The sequence below is a fragment of the Typopeltis vanoorti genome, chromosome 15, assembly GCF_054136105.1.
Source record: "Typopeltis vanoorti isolate ZY-2024b chromosome 15, IOZ_Tvanoo_1.0, whole genome shotgun sequence".
In the NCBI taxonomy this organism is placed as follows: Eukaryota; Metazoa; Arthropoda; class Arachnida; order Uropygi; family Thelyphonidae; genus Typopeltis; species Typopeltis vanoorti.
This window is the reverse complement of record NC_143563.1, coordinates 97,940,518-97,961,087: the sequence shown is the minus strand read 5'-3', so window position 1 is coordinate 97,961,087 and position 20,570 is coordinate 97,940,518. Positions and strand designations below refer to the sequence as shown.

Here is a 20,570-nt window from a genome sequence, read left to right as displayed (position 1 = left end):
GTTCCACTGTAAGGAAGCTATGATGATTCACTGCAGGAGTGAGATGATATACAGAGTTGGTTAGTGATTTACATACATCATTGGGCATGTTTCCCTGCAATTTGTACAACTTTATGAATTCAATACAAAGTTGTACAAATTGCAGGGATTAGTGATTAGTGAGTCACTGTCAAACTGACAATTGTTGATGTATGAGTCAGCAACAGTTGCAATGATTAGCACTTTGCTTGATTTGGAATGGTTCTTGTTTTCTGTCCCTCTTTCCATATACTCTGAATAATCCCTTCTGTATTAACGTGGTAAAATAATTTCATACCCTGGAGAAAATCCTGAAGTTATATTCCACTCTTGACAATGAAATTCAAGCAGTTTAGATTTCTTGCTTCGATAGTCAAATCTCAAATAGGACCATTTAAATCCTCCTCATCAAGCTGATGATGTTTCTGATATTCATCTGATAATGCCAGATTTGATTTTTGATTAGTCTTAACATTCATCTTGTGTAACTTTTAATGTAGAATAATTATGAATTCTTATAAAGTAATCAAATTCCTGATTTGTACCCTCAAGGGGGGGGGGCTACAGGATATTATGATAGTATTACATGAAAGAGTTACACAATTACTAACTTCCGATCAACAATTTCCTCTAAATTAATCTGTTATCTGTCAGGATTATCAGATCTTATATTTCTGTCTTCTAAGGAACTTTTTACTGTATCAATACACCTACATCTTGGTCTTCCTCTGAGTCTTTTTCCCTCCAACCTGGCAAAGAACACTTCCTTTGCTCATGTTTCCTCTCCCATTCTATTTAAGTGATCATACCATCTGAGATTAGCTCTGTTAACACATTCCTGAATGCTAACAACAGCAAGTTCTTTCCTAATATCCTCATTTCAAATACAATACTCTCATTGATGCCATCTATTCACTCCCCAGCTGATTTACAACTCTCATATATGCAGTATCCAGTCTTTGATCGTTTTATTTTTAACCTAGCTATCATATCCATAATTTATTTGAACACTGTCTTATATACAGACAATTTAGTGTTTTCACTCATTTCTTTCTTATTCCATATAAATTTATACAGTTGACTTCCTACCATACCAGCTTTATTAGTTCTGTTGTCTATTTCCATTAATTTACCATCTTCACTAAAAATTGTGCCTAAATAGCTGAAATGTTTTACTGTTCTATAGGTTCACCATTCAGGATACAGTCGATGTTTTCAATGTTTCTGCCTATTTTCATACCAAATTTATTACAGCAGATATTCAATTTAGTCAAGGAATCTTGCAGACCAGTACTGGATTTATTCAGAAGCATAGCATCTGCATAAAGTAAAGAGCTAAGATTAACATCTCCAATTTTGAAATAATATTTAATACCACTTTCCTTCATAATGTTATCCATATAGATAATGAATAACAGCAGAGATAATGTGCAGCCTTGATGCACATCTGATTTAACATCAAACCATCTTCCTGTAACTCTTTCAACTCTAACAGCTGATTTACAGCGCTCAAATATTGATATAACATCCCATTTACACCATATAACTGAACTGCAGTGTTTTGAAAGCGGATCTACAAAACTTAAAAATACAAATCCTTGTTATATTCCCAAAATTTCCAGCTATTTGTTTTAAAGTGAAAATCTGATCCTGACAACCTATACTTGGTCTGAATCCAACTTGTTCTTTACCAAGCTTTCTTTCCACAAATTTACTTAGCCATTTCTCAAGTGTAGTTATATAAATCTTACTAAGTACACTAAGTAAAGAAATACCTCCATAATTCTCATATTCAATTTATTTCCCTTTTTATAGATGGGTACTATGAGCTCTACTCCAATCATCTGGAACTTGATCCTCTGACCAGTCTTCTGAATTATGTGGTGAAGTCACTGTAAAACTTTTATGCCTCCATATTTGAGTATTTCTGGTTGAATTTCATCTATTCCAGCTGGTTTCCACATTTTAGGTTTCTGATGGCTTTCTCCACTTCTAGTACTGTTATGTGTTCCTGATTACATTCCTAATGAATGTTTTCTACCAGTGTTTGTTTCATTCAGCAATAGTTCAAAGTAATTACTCCAGACATATAGAATATCTTTATCTTCACTTTTTATGTTACCTTTATCACATCTGATTTCTTTTACAGTACTTTCTCCATTTCTAAGCTTTTTCAATAGCATCCAGAATATTTTGCCACCTTCCTGATATTTATTTTTCATGTTCTTACTAAAGTCATCCCATAACTTCATTTAGCTAGTTTTACCCAGTGCTTTGCGTTCTTATATTTTTCTCTGTATTCTCTAAGAGCACAAGCTGACTTAGGAACTTTTGATATGCTTTCTTCATTTTCCTGACTGCCCATTTAACTTCCTGAATCCATCAGTTCTGATTTTTCAGTCCTTACAAACAAGACTCTCTGGCTGAATCAAGTGTTTTCTTCAGTGCTTGTCTAAATCTAAGGTTTGGTTCTTGTGTTCAACCTCTTTCATCTTTTCTTGAATAATGTTGGTGTATATGAGTCTGTTGTTCACCTCTGAAAGCTGCTCAGCTTTGAATGGTTTTAAAACTTTTAAAATACTCTTCTTCTCAATATGTGGTTTAATTTTTATCTTGCACAAAACTAAATGGTGATCACTTCCTATTTCAAATCCTTTGTATATTTTGTGTCCTGAACCAGTGAGGAAACATCAACAATAACATAGTCAATGATACTTTTTTTATTTCTTTCATCTTCTCTTCATGTGAATTTGAGCACATTTTTATGTTGGAACATAGTGTTAATAAAACCAATCCAAGTCCTGAATAGAAATCCAGTAAGTACTTACCATTATTATCAGCTTTGCTCTTTTCTCTGTATTTTCCTAGAGCATTTCTATATGGTAATTATTTCCTACTCTGCTGTATAGATTTCCAACAAGAACCAAGTTTGTTTTTTTTTTCATTGTGTCAGTTGCCTTATGTAATGCCTCAAAAAATGCCTCCATTTCTTCCTTATTAGAACCTTTTGTGGACCATAGGAACAAATATGTCTCATTGTCTGGTTCCCGATTCTGATATTTGTCCGCATCAATCTACTTGATATTACCTGCCATTCGAGGAGATGATCCTAATATTTGGCATTGAATACTATAGCTGCTCCTTCTGTTTTCTGATTGTTATTGCCAGAATATAACATTTTGTATTTGTTGTTTGGAAGCGCTCACCCGTTTTTTGTCTTCTTTGTTGTGGTCATTCCTATTATGTTGATCTGGTACTAATCCAATGGAACTGCTAGTTCCATTTCTTTCCATTGATGCTTTTCATGCTGATAGTACCAATCCAGAACTCTGATGTTGAGTTTGGATGTGTTGCAGAATTTGTATCATGTTTACATTTACAAAAAGGTACCAGTGCTCCTTCTGTTTTCTGATTGTTATTGCTGGAATATAACATTTTGTATTTGTTGCTTGGAAGAGCTCACCTGTTTTTTGTCTTCTTTGTTGTGGTCATTCCTATTATGTTGATCTGGTACTAATCCAATGGAACTGCTAGTTCTATTTCTTTCCATTGATGCTTTTCATGCTGATAGTACCAATCCAGAACTCTGATGTTGAGTTTGGATGTGTTGCAGGATTTGTATCATGTTTACATTTACAAAAAGGTACCAGTGCAAAAATAATCATAAATAATTATTATTATTTATGATTATTTTTATTATTATTTGATATGTCAAATAATAATAATAATAATTATTATTATTATTATTATTTGAGGCCTCCAAGGAGTCCAAGGACTCATCGAGGGAGGACACCTGCTCTACAACTCCATTTCCACCACTAACCGACTGCAACTACACCAATGCCATCTATCGCCAACCACCACTGGTATTTCCACAGACAATCACAAACATCCATGCCCACAGCGGGATTCAAACCCGCAGCCTTTTGGCTGGAGAGCAGATACGCTAACCACTCGGCCAACCAGGCCAGAAAATAATAATAATAATATAATATAATAATGTTGTATAATGAAAAACTATTTGCCTTCATAACAATTTAGCACTGATGTTTTTGGCATATGTGTAACAGAAAATTTTGGTTTTCCTAATGGTATTCGGAGAAAATAATATTCAGTGAGAGAATGGAAATGCAAAATAATCGAAACTAGGTGTAATAGGAGCAGGGGAGAAATACAAGTGAGCAAGTGAAGTCATCATTGAGATGAGCATGAAAAATGGAAGGATCAAAGAATTCTGAATGCTGTTATTCTCAGGTCTCATATCTGAATGGAAGAGTTTGACTTCAACAAAAATTATATGCATTAGTGAGACTTGGTAGACAGAGAAGGACAGAGAGAGAGAGAGAAAGACTATGTGAGAAGCATGCTGATGTTGAGTGAAGATTGCAACCAACCTTTCAGAAGGAAGGCAGTGTAATGGGAGGCAGCATATTTAAAGCTATCTGGTGTACAACAGAAGCTAACAGGATAAAATATATGGTCCCTTTTGGACACATGCTATGGCAATATTTGGTGAAATTCAGGTAGTTGCTTTGGTTATTTCCAAGGCATTTGATTGTGTCTGGAATTGAAGCCTTCTCAACAAGCTACCATCGGATAATCTCCCTCCAGTGTGAATGGACTGCCAACTCCTCTGGTTGTTCAATGTCCATACTCTTCCTTCAATATATCAATGACATCTTTTCCCTAACTTCAAACTCTATTCATAGTTTTGCTGATGACAATACTCTACTTCTCTTCATTTGAAAAACCTGGTAGTACTCCGATGATTCAAGCTTTAAGATATTCCATAACCAAGGTCTTAAAAGACTCCTAACTCTTCTCAAGCATGATGAACATAATCTAGTGAATTTCAAAGCCATCAAAACATGGTACAGTCTTATTACCCACAAGAAACCTACTTCGCTTCTTACTTTTGATAATGTACAGATTTCCAATCAAGATCACTTTTTCCTTCTTGGGCTGGCTTTCCAATCCCCGGTATAAAGATTTTATATTCACAGCCTTCTCAGAGCTCAAAGCTTAGTATCTTTTTTTTTTTTGTTGTTCAAAGCATTACTTCTTTCCTACTCAACTCTTAACACTATAAATCCCAAATCTAGCTCACTTTTGAATATTGTTATGATATCTGGGTGGTGCCTAAAACCTCAGTAAGAAATAAAAATTCAATACAATAAAACTGCAAATATATTGAAGCCTTCACCAATGAGTATAACCTCCAGTTTTTCAAGAAACTCATCAGCTGATTCCTTCTGTCATGTTAACCACTTGCTCATACATGACACTGTTACTACTGGTCTTGTGATCTCTTGTGCGTGAGATCAATATATGTAAATATATTTTCAAGAATAATTTCAGCTTTTCAAGAAACTTGTTAAAAGAATATTTCTTTCTCTTTGATCACTTGTCCACACATGACACTGCTGTTGGGATGTAGGTCTTGTGCTCTTTGCAGAGTTAACAGGAAAAAAAATATACATTTATATATTTATTCATAGAGCAATACCTCAAATAATGTGGTTAATGCATGTCAAAAATATTCAGTACTAACTGAAACTGCACCAAATAGAACATCATTCATATACAGGTTTCAGTGTAATGCATTCTGAACAGACAATTACTGTACTGGTGCAAAAAAACATTTAGACAGATCCTTAAGGGGTATTATTTGTTATAGCGAACAATTTATGCTTTTTAACCTTTATTTGGAATATATGATATACTTAGCCTTGGAAAACAGTTGTATTGGAATTACAGTTGGTGCAAAAAAAATAAAAATTATCTCAAATTCACTGATGACATTGACCTAATGACAGAGAATGAAAACATCAGTTACAAGAATTAGCAGGCAGTTTCTAAGGGACATTTAGTGATTACGGATTAAAGATCAGCAGTCACAAATCAAAAACGATATCTTCAGGCAATAAACCTATGAAAATTTCAGTTAATGATGGAAGTGGAATGATTCACCTACTTAGAAAGCATACAACAAAGAGATAGCTGGTCTAAACACAACATTAAAGCATGCATTGCTAAAGCAAATTTTTCCCTTCAGAGGTTAGAGCCACTTTGGAAGGACAATAAAATACAGCTAACTATAAGACTCGATCTCATTGATCCACTTGTTAACTCTGTCTTACTATATGGATGTGAGCATTGGACTTTGATAAAAGAAAATGAGAAAAGCTACTGGCCTTCCAGATAAAGAACTACAGAAAACTTTTTAAAATATTATACACAGTATACATAACAAATGAATAGGTTAGAAGAGAAATCCCCCTCCATTGCTAGAACCAAGAAAACATCATTGCTAACATATATCAGAAACAGCTCCAGTGGCTGGGCGATGCAGCTAGATAAGATAGCTTACCTAAAATAGCAGTAGAAGGCTTAACTTCTGGTAAAAAGCACCAGGACTATCTAGAATCACCTGGATAGATAATATTAGAAAATGGAATAATTCTTCATTCTCCACCTTGTTAAAAAGATCCCAAGATAGAAAGGTCTGGAGAGAGTATGTTAGGACTGTCACCTTTATAGTGCCCCAAAGGTCTACTGACTATGACAATTTTGTTTTTGTTCTATTATTAGCCATTTGTTTCTTAAATCCTTCCAACTTTTATTTTATTTCCTTTTATCCCTCATAATTGCATATAAAGGGGGTAATAAGTTGTACATAAAAAAGTTTGTAAAGTGGCCACATCTTTGCTGCTTAAATCCTGTACTGCAGCTAAATATGTGAATGCAATAAATATTATTATTATTATCCAAGCCCCCATGGAGTCACACTCATCTAGGAGGTCCTTTTGTCATACACATATCTCATCATATTGTGCCTTAAACTTAAAAACATTCAAATTCTCTGCAGACACCATGCTCTCAGGCAATGCATTCTAATCATTCACAACTCTCCATGCAAAAAAAATTGCTTCTTACTCCCTTGCTCCCACCCTCCATAAGGAGGGTAGAATCCGTATAAACAGATTCCAGGGTTGACCTCTTTCTCCCCACCCCAATCTCCCACCATTTTATGAAAAATCTCTTGAACGTTAATCCCCTAACAATCCCTTACCAACTTGTACATCTCCCTATGATATCACCCCTCTCTTCCTATCCACCAGACTATGCAAATTGCACTGTCACAACCTTTCTTCATATTCAACATCCCAGAGATCAGAAACTATTTTGGTCAATCACCTCTGGACCTTCTCCACATCTTTTCATCCTTTTGAAAAACAGGTGACCAAATCTGTGCACAGTAGTTCATACGTGGCTAATCAGAGTCTTATTCAATGGAACCAGAATCTCCTTATTTATACAAGTCAGTGTCCTCTGCATCATTGCCAGAATTTGTTGTCTTCACAATTTTGGCAGTATGTCCTCTAAATTTTAGATCTTTATGCACCATCACCCCAAGATCTCTTATTTACTCCACTTCCAACAATATATTTTCACTAAGAGTAAATTCTACAACCTATCTTTGTTTCCCAAATTTTAAAACCTTACATTTTGCAGCATTGAACTGGCATCACCCACTCATATAACCATTCACTCAATCTATTCCAGTCCTTTTGTAAGGCCATATACTCTACTCCTCATAGTTCATCCCAACTTTGCATCATCTGCAAACAACTGCATATCCCCATTCAAATCTTCCCCAATATCATTAGCATACAGGTTAAACAGCAATGACCATAAAACAGACCCCTGAGGCACACCACTAGTGACGTTCCTCTTCTGGGATACTGCTCCCTCGTACACAACTTGTTGATACCTATCGGACAGCCAATCTCCAAATCCAATGCACTAGTCTAATATCCAACCCTATTCGATCTAGTTTGACTATAAACTTATCATACAGTAATCTATCAAAAGCCTTTGCAAAGTCACTACTGTGTATCCATCTCCCATGTCCAATGATGCTGTCACCTTATTGTAATAAGTAAGTAAATTACTAAAACATGACCTCCCTTTAGCAAATCCGTGCTGTCAATCAAAGATAATATGATTGTTGTCAATCCGATTCTGGATCCTGATTCTCACCAGCCTTTTCAACAGATTGGCCTATAATTTGATGTTTGAATTCTCTCATCTCCTTTATGAAGTGGTACAATCTTACCTTCCTTCCACTCCTTTGGAACTTGACCAAATGTAAGACTCATATTAAACAAATATGTCAAGGCAGGTGTCAACTCCCTGGTACATTCCTTCATAGCCATATACTATCAAGTTCCACAGCCTTATTAATATCAAGTTTGCTTAATCCCCCCCCCATATACCTCTTCCTCCTCATCATCCAGTGCTCGCAAACTCTGCATGATGTCACATTCACAAGGATGAAAGACCTTTATGAACTGCTAATTAAAAATCTCAACTATATCCTCTTCGGCAGTTATATTATTTATACAATTTTCTACAATCTATGCCATCTTTTTTTTGGTGCTACATATCGAAAGAACTTCCTAGGATTTTTTTATTATTATTTTTTTTTTTTTGCTTCATTAGCTAACTGCTGCTCATACTGAACTTTTGCTACCTTTACCAACCGAGTCACCCTCCTTGCCTATATTTCTTTGTATTCCTCATGGAAGTGATTATTACCACTCCACTTATGTTGCCTCCATAATGCCTTTTTTCTCTGTAATGCATGCTTAATCTCTTCATTCATCCATTTCACACCTACCTTATTTAACCTTCTGACCTTTGGAATACATTTAGACATTGCCTCTACTAGATTGTTCTTGAATATCACTCAAGCAGCAATGATCTTCTTTCCACCCAACTCCTCTTCAAGGCTACATTTGCAAACTGTTTCCTGAGCTTCTCATAATCACCAGCCTTGTAGTATCATATATACCCTGCATATACATAAATATGATTAAGAAAATTTGAGAACTATTTGTAACACTGAGAAACTGAACATATTTTTTTTTGTAACACTTGAAGATGTGTTCCACCATTTTGTAATCAATATAATTACCAATGAAATTATAGTAAGTATACTGAAAATCAATTTATACTAATTACAAACCACATGATAATGAAATTGCCCTGTTTGAAACTGCATTTTTTTTTATATTTATTTATATTATATTATGCAAGATACTGCTGTATTTATGTGTGTAAAATGTATATTTAAGATAGAACGATGCATACTATCAATATCATGTTGATGGTTTAGCTCAGGACAAATAATTATTATTATGGGGCATTTTAAGTATTGTGACAGATTTGGTTTCATTCCTATACAAGGAGGATGGAAATAGAATATAGGAACTACCGAGCGATAGTTAACAGCAGCAAAATGTAACAGATGAAACCCAAAGTTTGAAGATGCTGGATCTAGTGATATCAGAGGATTTGCCCATAGTCGAGGTATTCTCTTCTCCAAATGCAGGAAAGTGATTGTGCACTCCTGACTTGGAATAACTAAGCCTGTGGAATTTTTAGTGAAGAAGGAACAGCCCCAGTGGCATGCTATTATAAACTGCAAGGGCAAGATCTTAGCAGTACACAGGAAATGGTTAAGAGGTATTTGGAGAAAAAAGTATCATCCTACACACCCAGTCAGGAGGATAAATTAAATGGATGCATAGTATCATTAAAGACCATTAATAGCAAGTAAAGTGCAATACACAATTTCTACCTGTCAAATATCAACCCCAATAAGCATGAGGTGATTTCACTTAATTCCCATGAAACCTGAAGAAGCCAATGCCATTTCTGGCTTCCAGTAAACAGGGAGGTTGTGTTTCACTGATTCATGAAAGACACTGACCACCTAGTGGAGCTAGTTAACATCTCCTTGAAGATATCCTTTTAAAACAGAAATATTTATGGAATTGTCTAGCGATCCTTTTGTGGAAAAACACTATGAGAAGGGAGGGTTGAACATTCCACAGGGGGGAGGGTGTAGTGCACCTCACCTGCCTACCAAAAGTGTCTGCCAAATTCAACAATTATTCCTACTATAAAAGGATATTTTTCATGTTGGAGATACCAATTAGATCTACTAGGTGATCAGTGACCTTCATGAAGTGAAACACCATCTCCCTGTTTAGTGGAGGCCTGAAGTGGCCAATGCCATGTTTAGTCTCTAGAGTAGGAGGTTCCAGATTTATTTTTCCCTCATTATTATATTGGTATCTCCAGAGTCAGAAGAATCATCACATGATTATTATACAATTCATTACACACACCTATCATACATTTCCTTTAACTTATTCACTGTCAAGGTATTATTATTAATATTATTATCGACACCCGATTTCCACGGAGTCAGAAACTCATCGTGGGAGGTACTCACTATTGCATACAATGCTCATCCAATCGCATCTTAAACTGATTCAATGTGTCCACATCCACAACACACTCAGGCAATGCATTCCACTCATTAACCACCCTCCATGCAAAGAACCTGCTTCTCACTCCTTGCTTTACAGTTTCCAGCAATTGTTCTACTTCCCTCTCCAATTCTATGAAAAATCTCTTCCATGTCTAACTGATAACAACCCCTGACCAGTTTATATATCTCAATCATATCCCCCCCCCTCTTCCTCCTATTCACGAGGCTCTGCAACTTACATTCTCTTAATCTGTCCTTGTACTCCACATTCCAAAGACTACTGACTACCTTTTGAATCTTCTCTGTACCCTTTCCAACATATCCTCGTCACCATGAAAACCTCTACTTTCTCATCTCCTCTACTTCTGTAGAGGAGATGAGAAAGTTTCCCCACCAAGTGTATACTTGGCATCCCATCGTTGCTTACCAAGTGTCAAAACCTTACACTTGGCAACATTGAACTGACAGTTCTACTTACCTGCCCATTCATGCAATCTATTCAAGTCCTCTTGTAAGGCATTAACATCAGCCTGACTGTACATTGCTCTCCCCAGTTTTGCATCATCTGCAAACAGCTGGATATCACTAGTTAAACCCAATCCAATATCATTAACATACAAGTTGAACAACAATGGTCCCAAAACTGACCACTGGTGACCTTTCTATTTTGAGATACTGCACCCCCATATAAATCTTTCTGGTACTTATCTGACAGCCAGTCACTGATCCAATACAGAAGTCTGTTATCCAATCCCATCTCTTTCAATTTAATAAGAGCTTGTCATGTGGCAGTCTATCAAAGCCTTTGCAAAATCCAAGTACACCACTGTATATGCATTGCCTCTGTCCAAGGTATTTGTCACCTTGTTATAGTACATAAGTTAGTGAAACATGATCTCCCCTTAACAAATCCATGCCAATAACCACAGAGAATACTGCTGTTATCAACCCATTTCTGTATCCTACTCCTCAACAATCTCTCCAGGACCTTCACCACAACTCCAGATATACAGACCGGTCTATAATGTGAAGCTACAGCCTTATCACCACTTTTATGTAGTGGAACAATTTTTCCCTCCTTCCACTCCCTTGGAACCTGTGCTGTTACAAAACTCTTGTTAAACAGGCATGCCAATGCTACTGCTAGTTCCCTGGAACATTCTCTTAAGATGCATGGTGATATTTCATCAAATCTTATCGCCTTTTTGACATCAAGATTATTTATTTCCTCAAATACGTCCTGCTCACTCACAATTAAGCTATACTCTCCTATGTCCTCTACACTTAAGTTCCTCATGATTCCACCCTGATCAGGATGAAACACACTTATAAATTGATCACTGAATACCTCAACAATGTCTTCTGCAGCAGTTACCATTCTACCACTTTCATCCCTTAACTTCATCTTTCCATGATCATTCTTCCTTCTACTTGCCACATATCTAAAAAAACTCTCTAGGGTTTTTCTTAGTCTGATTTGCCAATTTCTGCTCATGCTCTACTTTTGTTTTCCTTACTAACTAAGTCACTCTCCTGGCTTGTTCTTTATATTCTTCATGTATTTGAAATATGCAAATACATCAGGTATTTGCAATTACTTCTGACAATCCATTCTTCTCATTCACTACTCTACAAGAAAAAATCATCTGCACACCCTTACACTTATACCACTTCCAGAGAGACCCCCCCCCCTCTCTATTCATCATGCTTTGAAAAATTAATTTTGTCAATCTTATAGTATCCTTTCAATAATTTATAAGATTCTATCACATCCCATTTTCTGCATATCAACTGAACTTTGCAACCCATATGCTTTCAACTATCCTCATAGAAAGCAATCCATAGACCTGTCACCAGTTTGGTCACCCATCTCTGAATCCTCATGATCCCAGAGAAAGAGGTGACCAAATCTATGCAGAGTAGTCACAGCCTTATAAAGAGGAGTAATAACTTCCCCAACAAGTAAAGATTTTTCAACAGTCAAATAACCCTTTGCAAACTTTTGCAATGTGCTCTCTGAACTTCAACTCTCTGTCCGCCATTATCCTCAAGTCTCTGAGAAGACTTGGGAGGGGGAAAATGGTGGACTTATCAATTTCCAACCATTCAGTACCATCAATGTCATACACAATATGTAATCTCTTCAACCAGACGTGCATAACCTTACATTTTGCAACATTAAATTGACAACCAATATCGTTCACCACCAATTTATTTAAATCATCCTGAAGGATATGAACATCACCTTTATCAACTATTGTCTTTCCCAGTTTTGCATCATCAGCAAACAATTGAATATTTCCCCACTTTTAAATCATTCTCTATATCATTAACATAAAAATTAAAGAACAGTAGCCCTAGTGCCCTGAAGCACTCCACTAGTCATCCTCATTTTCCTAGATTCCACTTCACCATATACTGCTGTGTGTCAGCCACCCTCTGTCCCCCATCAATGCCACCAAATTCATTTCATTCCCATTTGCTCCAACTTTTGTAATAGTTTTCCAGGCAGTATTCTGTCAAATGCCTTTGTTAATGATAATGGCTATACCATGTCAAATGGCTATACCATTTGACATGGTATAGCCATTATCATTATCTAATTCTGCTGTTATTCTTATAAAATGTGAGTAAATTACTAAGGCAGGAATTTCCTTTTAAAAAGCCATACTGCCAACCATAGAGTATCATATTTTCATCTGCCTATTGTTGGATTTTACCTTTAACCAACACTCTTCAGATATTAATTGGTCTGTAATTTGCTACTTTTGTCTTGGAGCCACCTTTATGTAATGGAATTATCATACCCCTCTTTCCACTCCCTTGGAATCTTGCCAGGGCAAAGACTGAGATTACACAACTTCATTGGAGTCACTGGCAATTCTCTTGCACATTTGCATAGCACATGGCCTGACATGCCATATAGCTATGGGACTCAACATACCGAGTATCTCATGTTTCTCTACCTCGATTCTATCATCAGTTTCTGTCACATTATTAACTGATCTCCACCTGAATAATACACTCTTGAGAGGTCATCACTCAGCAACTTAACTATTTCTTCTGCTTCTGTCACCCTTCCTGCCATCAACACTGATCAAAGTTATCTGTCCATAATCTTGCTTCCTCTTACTTGCTACATAGCAAAAAAAAAATCTTTTGGATTTACTTTGGCCTGCTTAGTTGGTTTTCTCTCAATCTGATTTGGCTTTTCTTACCATACTAGTAACCCTTTCTGCTTGCACTCTATACTGCTTGTATGTTGATCACCTTTTATTTATATTCCTTCCATTTTTTTTTTTTTTGAAGTTCTTGCTTTATATCACTGCTCATTCACTTAATCTCCACTTTGTTTAACCTCCTAACCATGGGTATGCAGTCTGATATTGCTGCTCTCAAACAATCTCTGATCACTTCCTGTGCACTACTGGCATTGTTTCTTTGTAGCTTCTTAAGCTATAGCACTGCTCCAAGCTGCCTCCCAAGGTCATAAATACTATAGAAGTTCAAGTAGTAAGGGAAGCTTTATAGTCCAATATAAACCTTTTCTTGACAGAGAATTTCAAATTCCACATATCTAGCAACTGCCCAGAAAAAGACAATATGGGTCATTTTCCCTGATTAGAATTCGTGTGTAGAGGCTTAAGTGCTGTGAGGAGATCATGTTGGAGGCTTACTGGATTTTTTACAACAATCAAAAAGAATTAAAATAGAATTTAATACTTCCTATATTTCGTCCTAGTCATTAGGACATCTATGGGAATTACAAAAACAATTAACGTAACATGCACACACAAATCTTACAATACTAAGCCCAACCACGTGGGTGACACTAAAGTCCTATCTAGGTGGAGCGCCCTCTAAGGGCAGTAGTAGGTGGCCTGGAATGTAAGATGGGACCTCTGGTGATGAGTGTTTCCCAAATCTTCCGAAGCTTAATGCAACCGTATTTATTAAGATTTGGTTGGTTTCTGAGAGCTGCTGCTGCTTCTAAGAAAAGTCTCTCTTTCTTGAATTTGCTGTGGTGGAGCATGGTGGTTTTCTTCCATGATACTCTGTGGGTGGTGTTCAAAACATGGTCAGCCAAGCCTGAATGGCCATAGTTGTGTTTGGACACCACCCACAGAGTATCATGGAAGAAAACCACCATGCTCCACCACAGCAAATTCAAGAAAGAGAGACTTTTCTTAGAAGCAGCAGCAGCAGCTCTCAGAAACCAACCAAATCTTAATAAATACGGTTGCATTAAGCTTCTGAAGATTTAGGAAACACTCATCACCAGAGGTCCCACTTTACATTCCAGGCCACCTACTACCGCCCTTAGAGGGCGCTCCACCTAGATAGGACTTTAGTGTCACCCACGTGGTTGGGCTTAGTATTGTAAGATTTGTGTGTGCATGTTACGTTAAATGTTTTTGTAATCCCTGTAGATGTCCTAGTGACTAGGACGAAATATAGGAAGTATTAAATTCTATTTTAATTCTTTTTGAGTGTTGTAAAAAATCCATTAAGCCTCCAACATAATTCCCTGATTAGAGCAGAGTGTCCACCTTAGGTATGGATAGATCTAGTGTAAGACAGAATATTTTTGTGTTTACTTTTCATGTGTCTATTTAGGTTGATGAATTTTTTTTTTCTGAAGGGGGCCACAAGCTAGAGATGACAGTGCATGCTTTTGCACATGTTTTCAATTAATGACTTTTTTTGGTTGATAGCTGCTTTTGTTTCCATAAGGATGGTCATGTGTTAGTTTCATTCATTTTAAAGATCATATTAGTTTTTGATAGATGCAAGCCAGAGGTATTTGTTTTTGGTATGCGTTTTTATACTTCTTGCTATTAATGTTCATGTTAAGATTCCTCTTGATGTCAAGGGTACTGCTGGTATTTCTCAGTTGGAAGTTTTCCTTACTCTTTGGCTATTTCTGTTATGTTTACACTCTGAATTCTCTTGACACTTGACATGTCTCAGAACCAAAAAAAGTATCTTGAAGTGTTTTCTGCATTAGTTATTTTTTCTGTCTTTCAGTGAGATGTTACAGGTGTCATTTGCTCATTTGTGTTTGATTTGCATTATTATTATGTATTTTGTTTTATTATGTGACACCTCCAAGTGTCACATAATAATAATAACCCAAGGAGTCTAGGGATTGAGTGCTGAAGGGCACTCCATTCTATATAACCCACTGTCTACACTACTCATTCCTCTATCCATGACATCTACCCCCCCATGAAGATATATGGAGGATCTACAATCCTCCATTCTCCATTAATTGTTTCTGTATCTATAAATTTTGTGTGTGTACTCTGACCAATCTATCTGTACACATGGTGCTAAAACAAGTCTCCAGGAGAGAAAGCCCAATCTCAGTATGAGATCAACTAATTCACCTTCAACTGGAACAGCCCACAAGGATTTCTCTTATACCAATGAGAATCAAACTCGGGTTTTTCATCATTATTCAAACTGCACTACAGTAGTACTATTATTGTTATGTATTTTGTATGATGTGTTGTGTGGCATTTTTGATGTCATAATTTGTTTTAAGCTTGATACCATTTTCTTATCTGCATCGGGTTTCCCGTGCTCCACAATGCACTACCATGCAAGTAATGCCATCGTTAGTTATCAGAAAGCAGTGCATTTTGTATACCTATACCAATAATCCCATCTAGAACACAAAGAGCCTTCATCATAGCTTTTCAACTGCAGGCAAGTTAGCCACTCATAAAAGTAGCATGATTCCCCCCCCCCCCCCGCCACACACACACACACCAGGAAACTTGTGTTTTTCATCCATGAAACAGGCAAGGAGATCAGAAGAACACAGACAACTGACAGTCATAATACACCAGGAATGTTAATTCTCTGACAGGATTAACATTCCTGTCAGAGAATCACATAAGTTTCGAAGATACTTGGTTGTGACAAGGAATTTAAACTATCATGCAAGGAGAAAATGAAAAGTTTTTCTATAGCTGATTTTCTATATAATTTCTCCTAGGACGGTAGTATGCAGAGGTCGTGCTCCAAGAGTAATACACGACTAATATAACTATGGGAAACAGAAACGCTGATATACGTAAATACAGACAGATAATAATTATTATTTTAATAATAATTATTATCTGTCTGTATTATTATTATTATTCATGACACCTCCAAGGAGTCTGAAGATCATCGTGGGAGGACACCTACTGTACAACTCTCTGTCTCCACTGCTACACAGAACCTCTACTACCAATCACCTACATCAATGCCATCTACTGCCCACAACCACCACCACCCACAGCTAGTATTTTTTTGTCTGTAAATTGCGTGTGTTCTGAAGGGCTGATTTGTCTGTATGCGGGATGAAAAACCATGCTACCTCCATATGAGATCGGCTAACTCGCCTTCAACTGAAAAAGTCCATATAAAGATTCCTCCCATCATGACGAGAATTGAACTTGGGCCTTTTCTAATCGAAGGGCACAACGTACTGTCGTCGTTGTGAGCATAAAGTGAATATACTAAGTAAAATATGAAAAAATATATAGGTATTTTTCTGGGAAAACTCCCATGTTATTCCTCTTAAAAACTATTATTTTTACTATTTTGCCTGCTTTTGTTTAGGAGTGCCCCTTTTTTTAATGTCATTAGCTTTTTACTCAAGAATTCTTAGGGCATTGCAGGTGTATTTTAGAGACAAATATATGTAGCACATACATATACCTTTTCTTAGTATGCACATACCTTTTCTTAGATGTTGTTGCCTGTCTTCTTTCTGCGGTGTGCATACTTCTGCTGTTATGGTGTTGAAGGGGGGGGGTAGGCAATGTGGGAGAATTAATTTCAAGAAACCCGGGTTTTTTATATAATATATACATGAAATGTGGAACTATTATTCATTAAGTACCATGGGTAAACTGGGTTGGATAACCTGGAAATCCTGCCATAAAGACCAACCACCTAAAGATATTCAGACATTCATGCACATTGAAATTTAAACAATAGCCTATTAGTTGAAAAATTGAGACTCTGTCCACTTAACTCAGTCTATGAATGAGGAGGGAAGGAAGTGAATGATTTCTACAAGAATTTGGCAGTAACAGTATCCAAAAGGGAGACGCAAAACTGTTTAAGAATGATTAAAAACTAATCTTATCTTATTCAATCATGATTCAAAGATTATGCTAAATATAGTGAAGCATAGAACCAAATAAAAAACAATGTTATTTAGATGAATGTCAGTTTAGATACCATCTAAACTGACTTCTTTCAGGGTTGGAAGAGAACTGGAGAAGCAGTTCTAGCCTTAAGCACTATAATAGATGGAAGGGAAGTAAATAAATCTACATACATTGTCTTTATAATTTTGGAGAAAAACGGCATTTGATAACATATAATGAAACAAGCTTTTTTCTTTACTGAAAAAATAATGTAATTAACTGTAGGGAGAGAAAACTAATAAATAAATTGTATGCCAATCAGAAAATGAAGCACCTGCAGAAATAAAGGAAGGTGTTAAGACACAGCTGTACACTATCACCCTTTCTGCTTTTGTCTGTAGATAGAGAATGGAAGTAAAAGAAAGGAAGAGGGAGTAAATGTATGTTGAGTACATATACATATGATATGTATATTTATTTATTATGTATATTATTATTATATGTATAATACATTTTGCTGGTGACATAGCTTTATTAGCTGAGAATGAGTAGGATGAAAACAGGTAATACTGAGGATGAAAAATGTATTACTTGAATATGGACTCAGTATGAATTGCAGCATAAATCAAAATAATTGTGAAAAGATCAGAACCAAAGATGTAAGGTCTAAGTTAGAAATATAAAGAATTGCTATGGTAGAAAGAAATATTAAAGAAAGTATGCATTGATTAGTACAGAGATATAAGGAAATTATTTGTGTGGAGTGTATTCTTATATGGTTGTGAGATTTGAACTGTTACAGCAGAAGACCGGAAAAAAATTGAAGCATTTGAAATGTGCTATTGGCGGGTATTACACTAGGAGTAAATTGAAGAGGAAAAATAAATAAAGAAATCTTGCATGAAATAAAAGAGCCAAGTATTGAAGAAAATAATTATATGAAAGAAAATGAAATTCCTAAAGACATATGGAGACACAGGTAAACGGTAGTAAATATAGCAGAAGGGAATATAACAGGGGAAAAATATTTTCTTTCTTTCTTCTTTTTTTTTAAATAACTTCTTTCAGTTTATTAAAGTTTATTAAGGAAAAGGGAAAAAGGGAAGATAGGCCTGGTGGACTGGACTTGCTATAGCAACAAGGACTCTCCTTTCAAACGATGATGATGATCAATTATGAGAACGTGCAATTTGTTGTACCAATTAAATATATAAATTCTCTTCAATTATTAGTTTTTTTTTTCTTTTTATGAACAGATCTCTTTATAACCTTCCTTTTCCACCTCCATAAATGTGCAATAATGCATGTTTGTATACTACAGGATCACATTAATTCACTTCATTCAAATGTAATGTAATCATACAAACATATAAATTGTTTTATTTATTGATTATTTATATATTCTTAAATGTAATGAAATGGCTGTCAGTTTAATGTTAGTAAGTGTAAAGTTATGCACTTTGGCGTGATTAGAGTTCCAGCAGCATATCATATTAGCAGGGTTATACTACGAGAAACTGAAGAGGCAAGGGATCTTGGTGTATTGGTGGATAAGAATTTAAAGTTCAAAGGTCACATAGCAAAAGTTTCAAATACACCTCAGAGGATAATTGCTATGTTGAAGCGAACCTTGACATGTAAGTATAATGAAGTAATTTTGCCTCTTTATAAGGCTTTGATAAGACCACACCTGGATTATCGTGCACAGATTTGGTCTCCCAGGTTCCAAGGGGATAAAGAAGCTGTGGAAAGGGTGCAAAGAAGAGTTACAAAGATTATATTCGGATTATGGGATTTAGATTATGAGGGCAAATTGTGAGTATGTGGATTGCAGACTCTGGTTAACAGAAGAAAGAGGGATGATATGATAGAGGTCTATAAACTTTTGAATGGGTGTTATAGCATTTCAAATGATGAAATTTTTCATTATATGGAAGGCAAGGAGAGAACATAGGGGCATCCATGGAAGTTAAGGTTGTTTTCAGTCAAGAAAGGAGTAAGAGCTAGGTTTTTCTCCCAGAGAGCAGTGAGTGAGTGGAATAATTTACCCTTAGGAGTAGTGAGTGATAATTTACCCAGAGAGCAGTGAGTGAGTGGAATAATTTACCCTTAGGAATAGTGAGTGCATCTAGTGTAAATGAATTTATGGGAAAGTATGATAGCTGGGTTAGGTAATTTACGGCCTCCTAAGGCTCATCGAGGTCTCAGATAATAATATATTATTTTCGAGGGTGGGAGGAGCGTTTTTTTTGTAGGGTGGGAAAAAGATGAAAAAGGGGGATGAAAATATAATCTGTTTTTTAGGGGAAGGGTTTATGAGAAAAGGGGGATGCGGATAAAATAGAACATCTGGTGTAAAAGTATATGATATGCCGTATTTTTGTGCTTACTTTCCTTTTTTTTTTTCTTTCGTATACAGTACTTATACTTCTCCTCCTAGCATAAAAGATTATGAAAAATCAGGGCTACAGAAAAACTTTTCATTTTCCATGTTAGGTTCAAAACTATATGAATGAACATACAAACTAAACGATTATGAAATAAAATATAAAACTACTGCGTGTGACATTAAGCATACTAGTCACATGGCTTCATAGACTATACACGCTTTACTAACGGTACTGAAACTGCAAACTAATATTAACTACCCCTTAATACCACATTTTTACAGAACTTATTCTCTACTTATTTCATACCTGAAAAGCATTTTGAAGATGCAAACTGTACAAAAAGCTGCTTACAACTTTTTCGGAAACAATTTGAAATCGACGGCACCGTTTTCGCTAAACTCGCCATATTGATAAGAGCGCCCCCTCACACATTGTGTAAAAAATGCAAATATTTTAAACGTAACATTTCAAATTAGTATTATAAAAACAAAGATATAAAAAGAAAGAAAGAAAGAAACATGAGTGTGGAAAAAAGTACCATACATAAGTTATCCAAACTCATATTTCGTTTTTATTCTGCTATAACAACACATTTTTCGTCAGATAAGATACTACAAATGAATACACAAAGTCTGGACAATCGCGTCCCAAAGTAAAATGTAATAT

The 20,570-nt window shown here is 35.9% G+C and overlaps 1 protein-coding gene across 1 annotated transcript in view; it reads right to left on the bottom strand.

Moving 5' to 3' along the window:
* LOC150099018 (3-hydroxyisobutyrate dehydrogenase, mitochondrial) overlaps positions 1-20,319 on the bottom strand; it is an 80,182-nt gene extending 59,863 nt beyond the window's left edge. Inside the window, exon 1 of the mRNA XM_090405078.1 lies at positions 20,211-20,319. Within this exon, the coding sequence (XP_090261204.1) occupies positions 20,211-20,310 (100 nt within the window). The 5' untranslated portion in view covers positions 20,311-20,319. The remainder of the gene's footprint in view (positions 1-20,210) is intronic.
* Between the last annotated feature and the right edge of the window lie 251 nt (positions 20,320-20,570).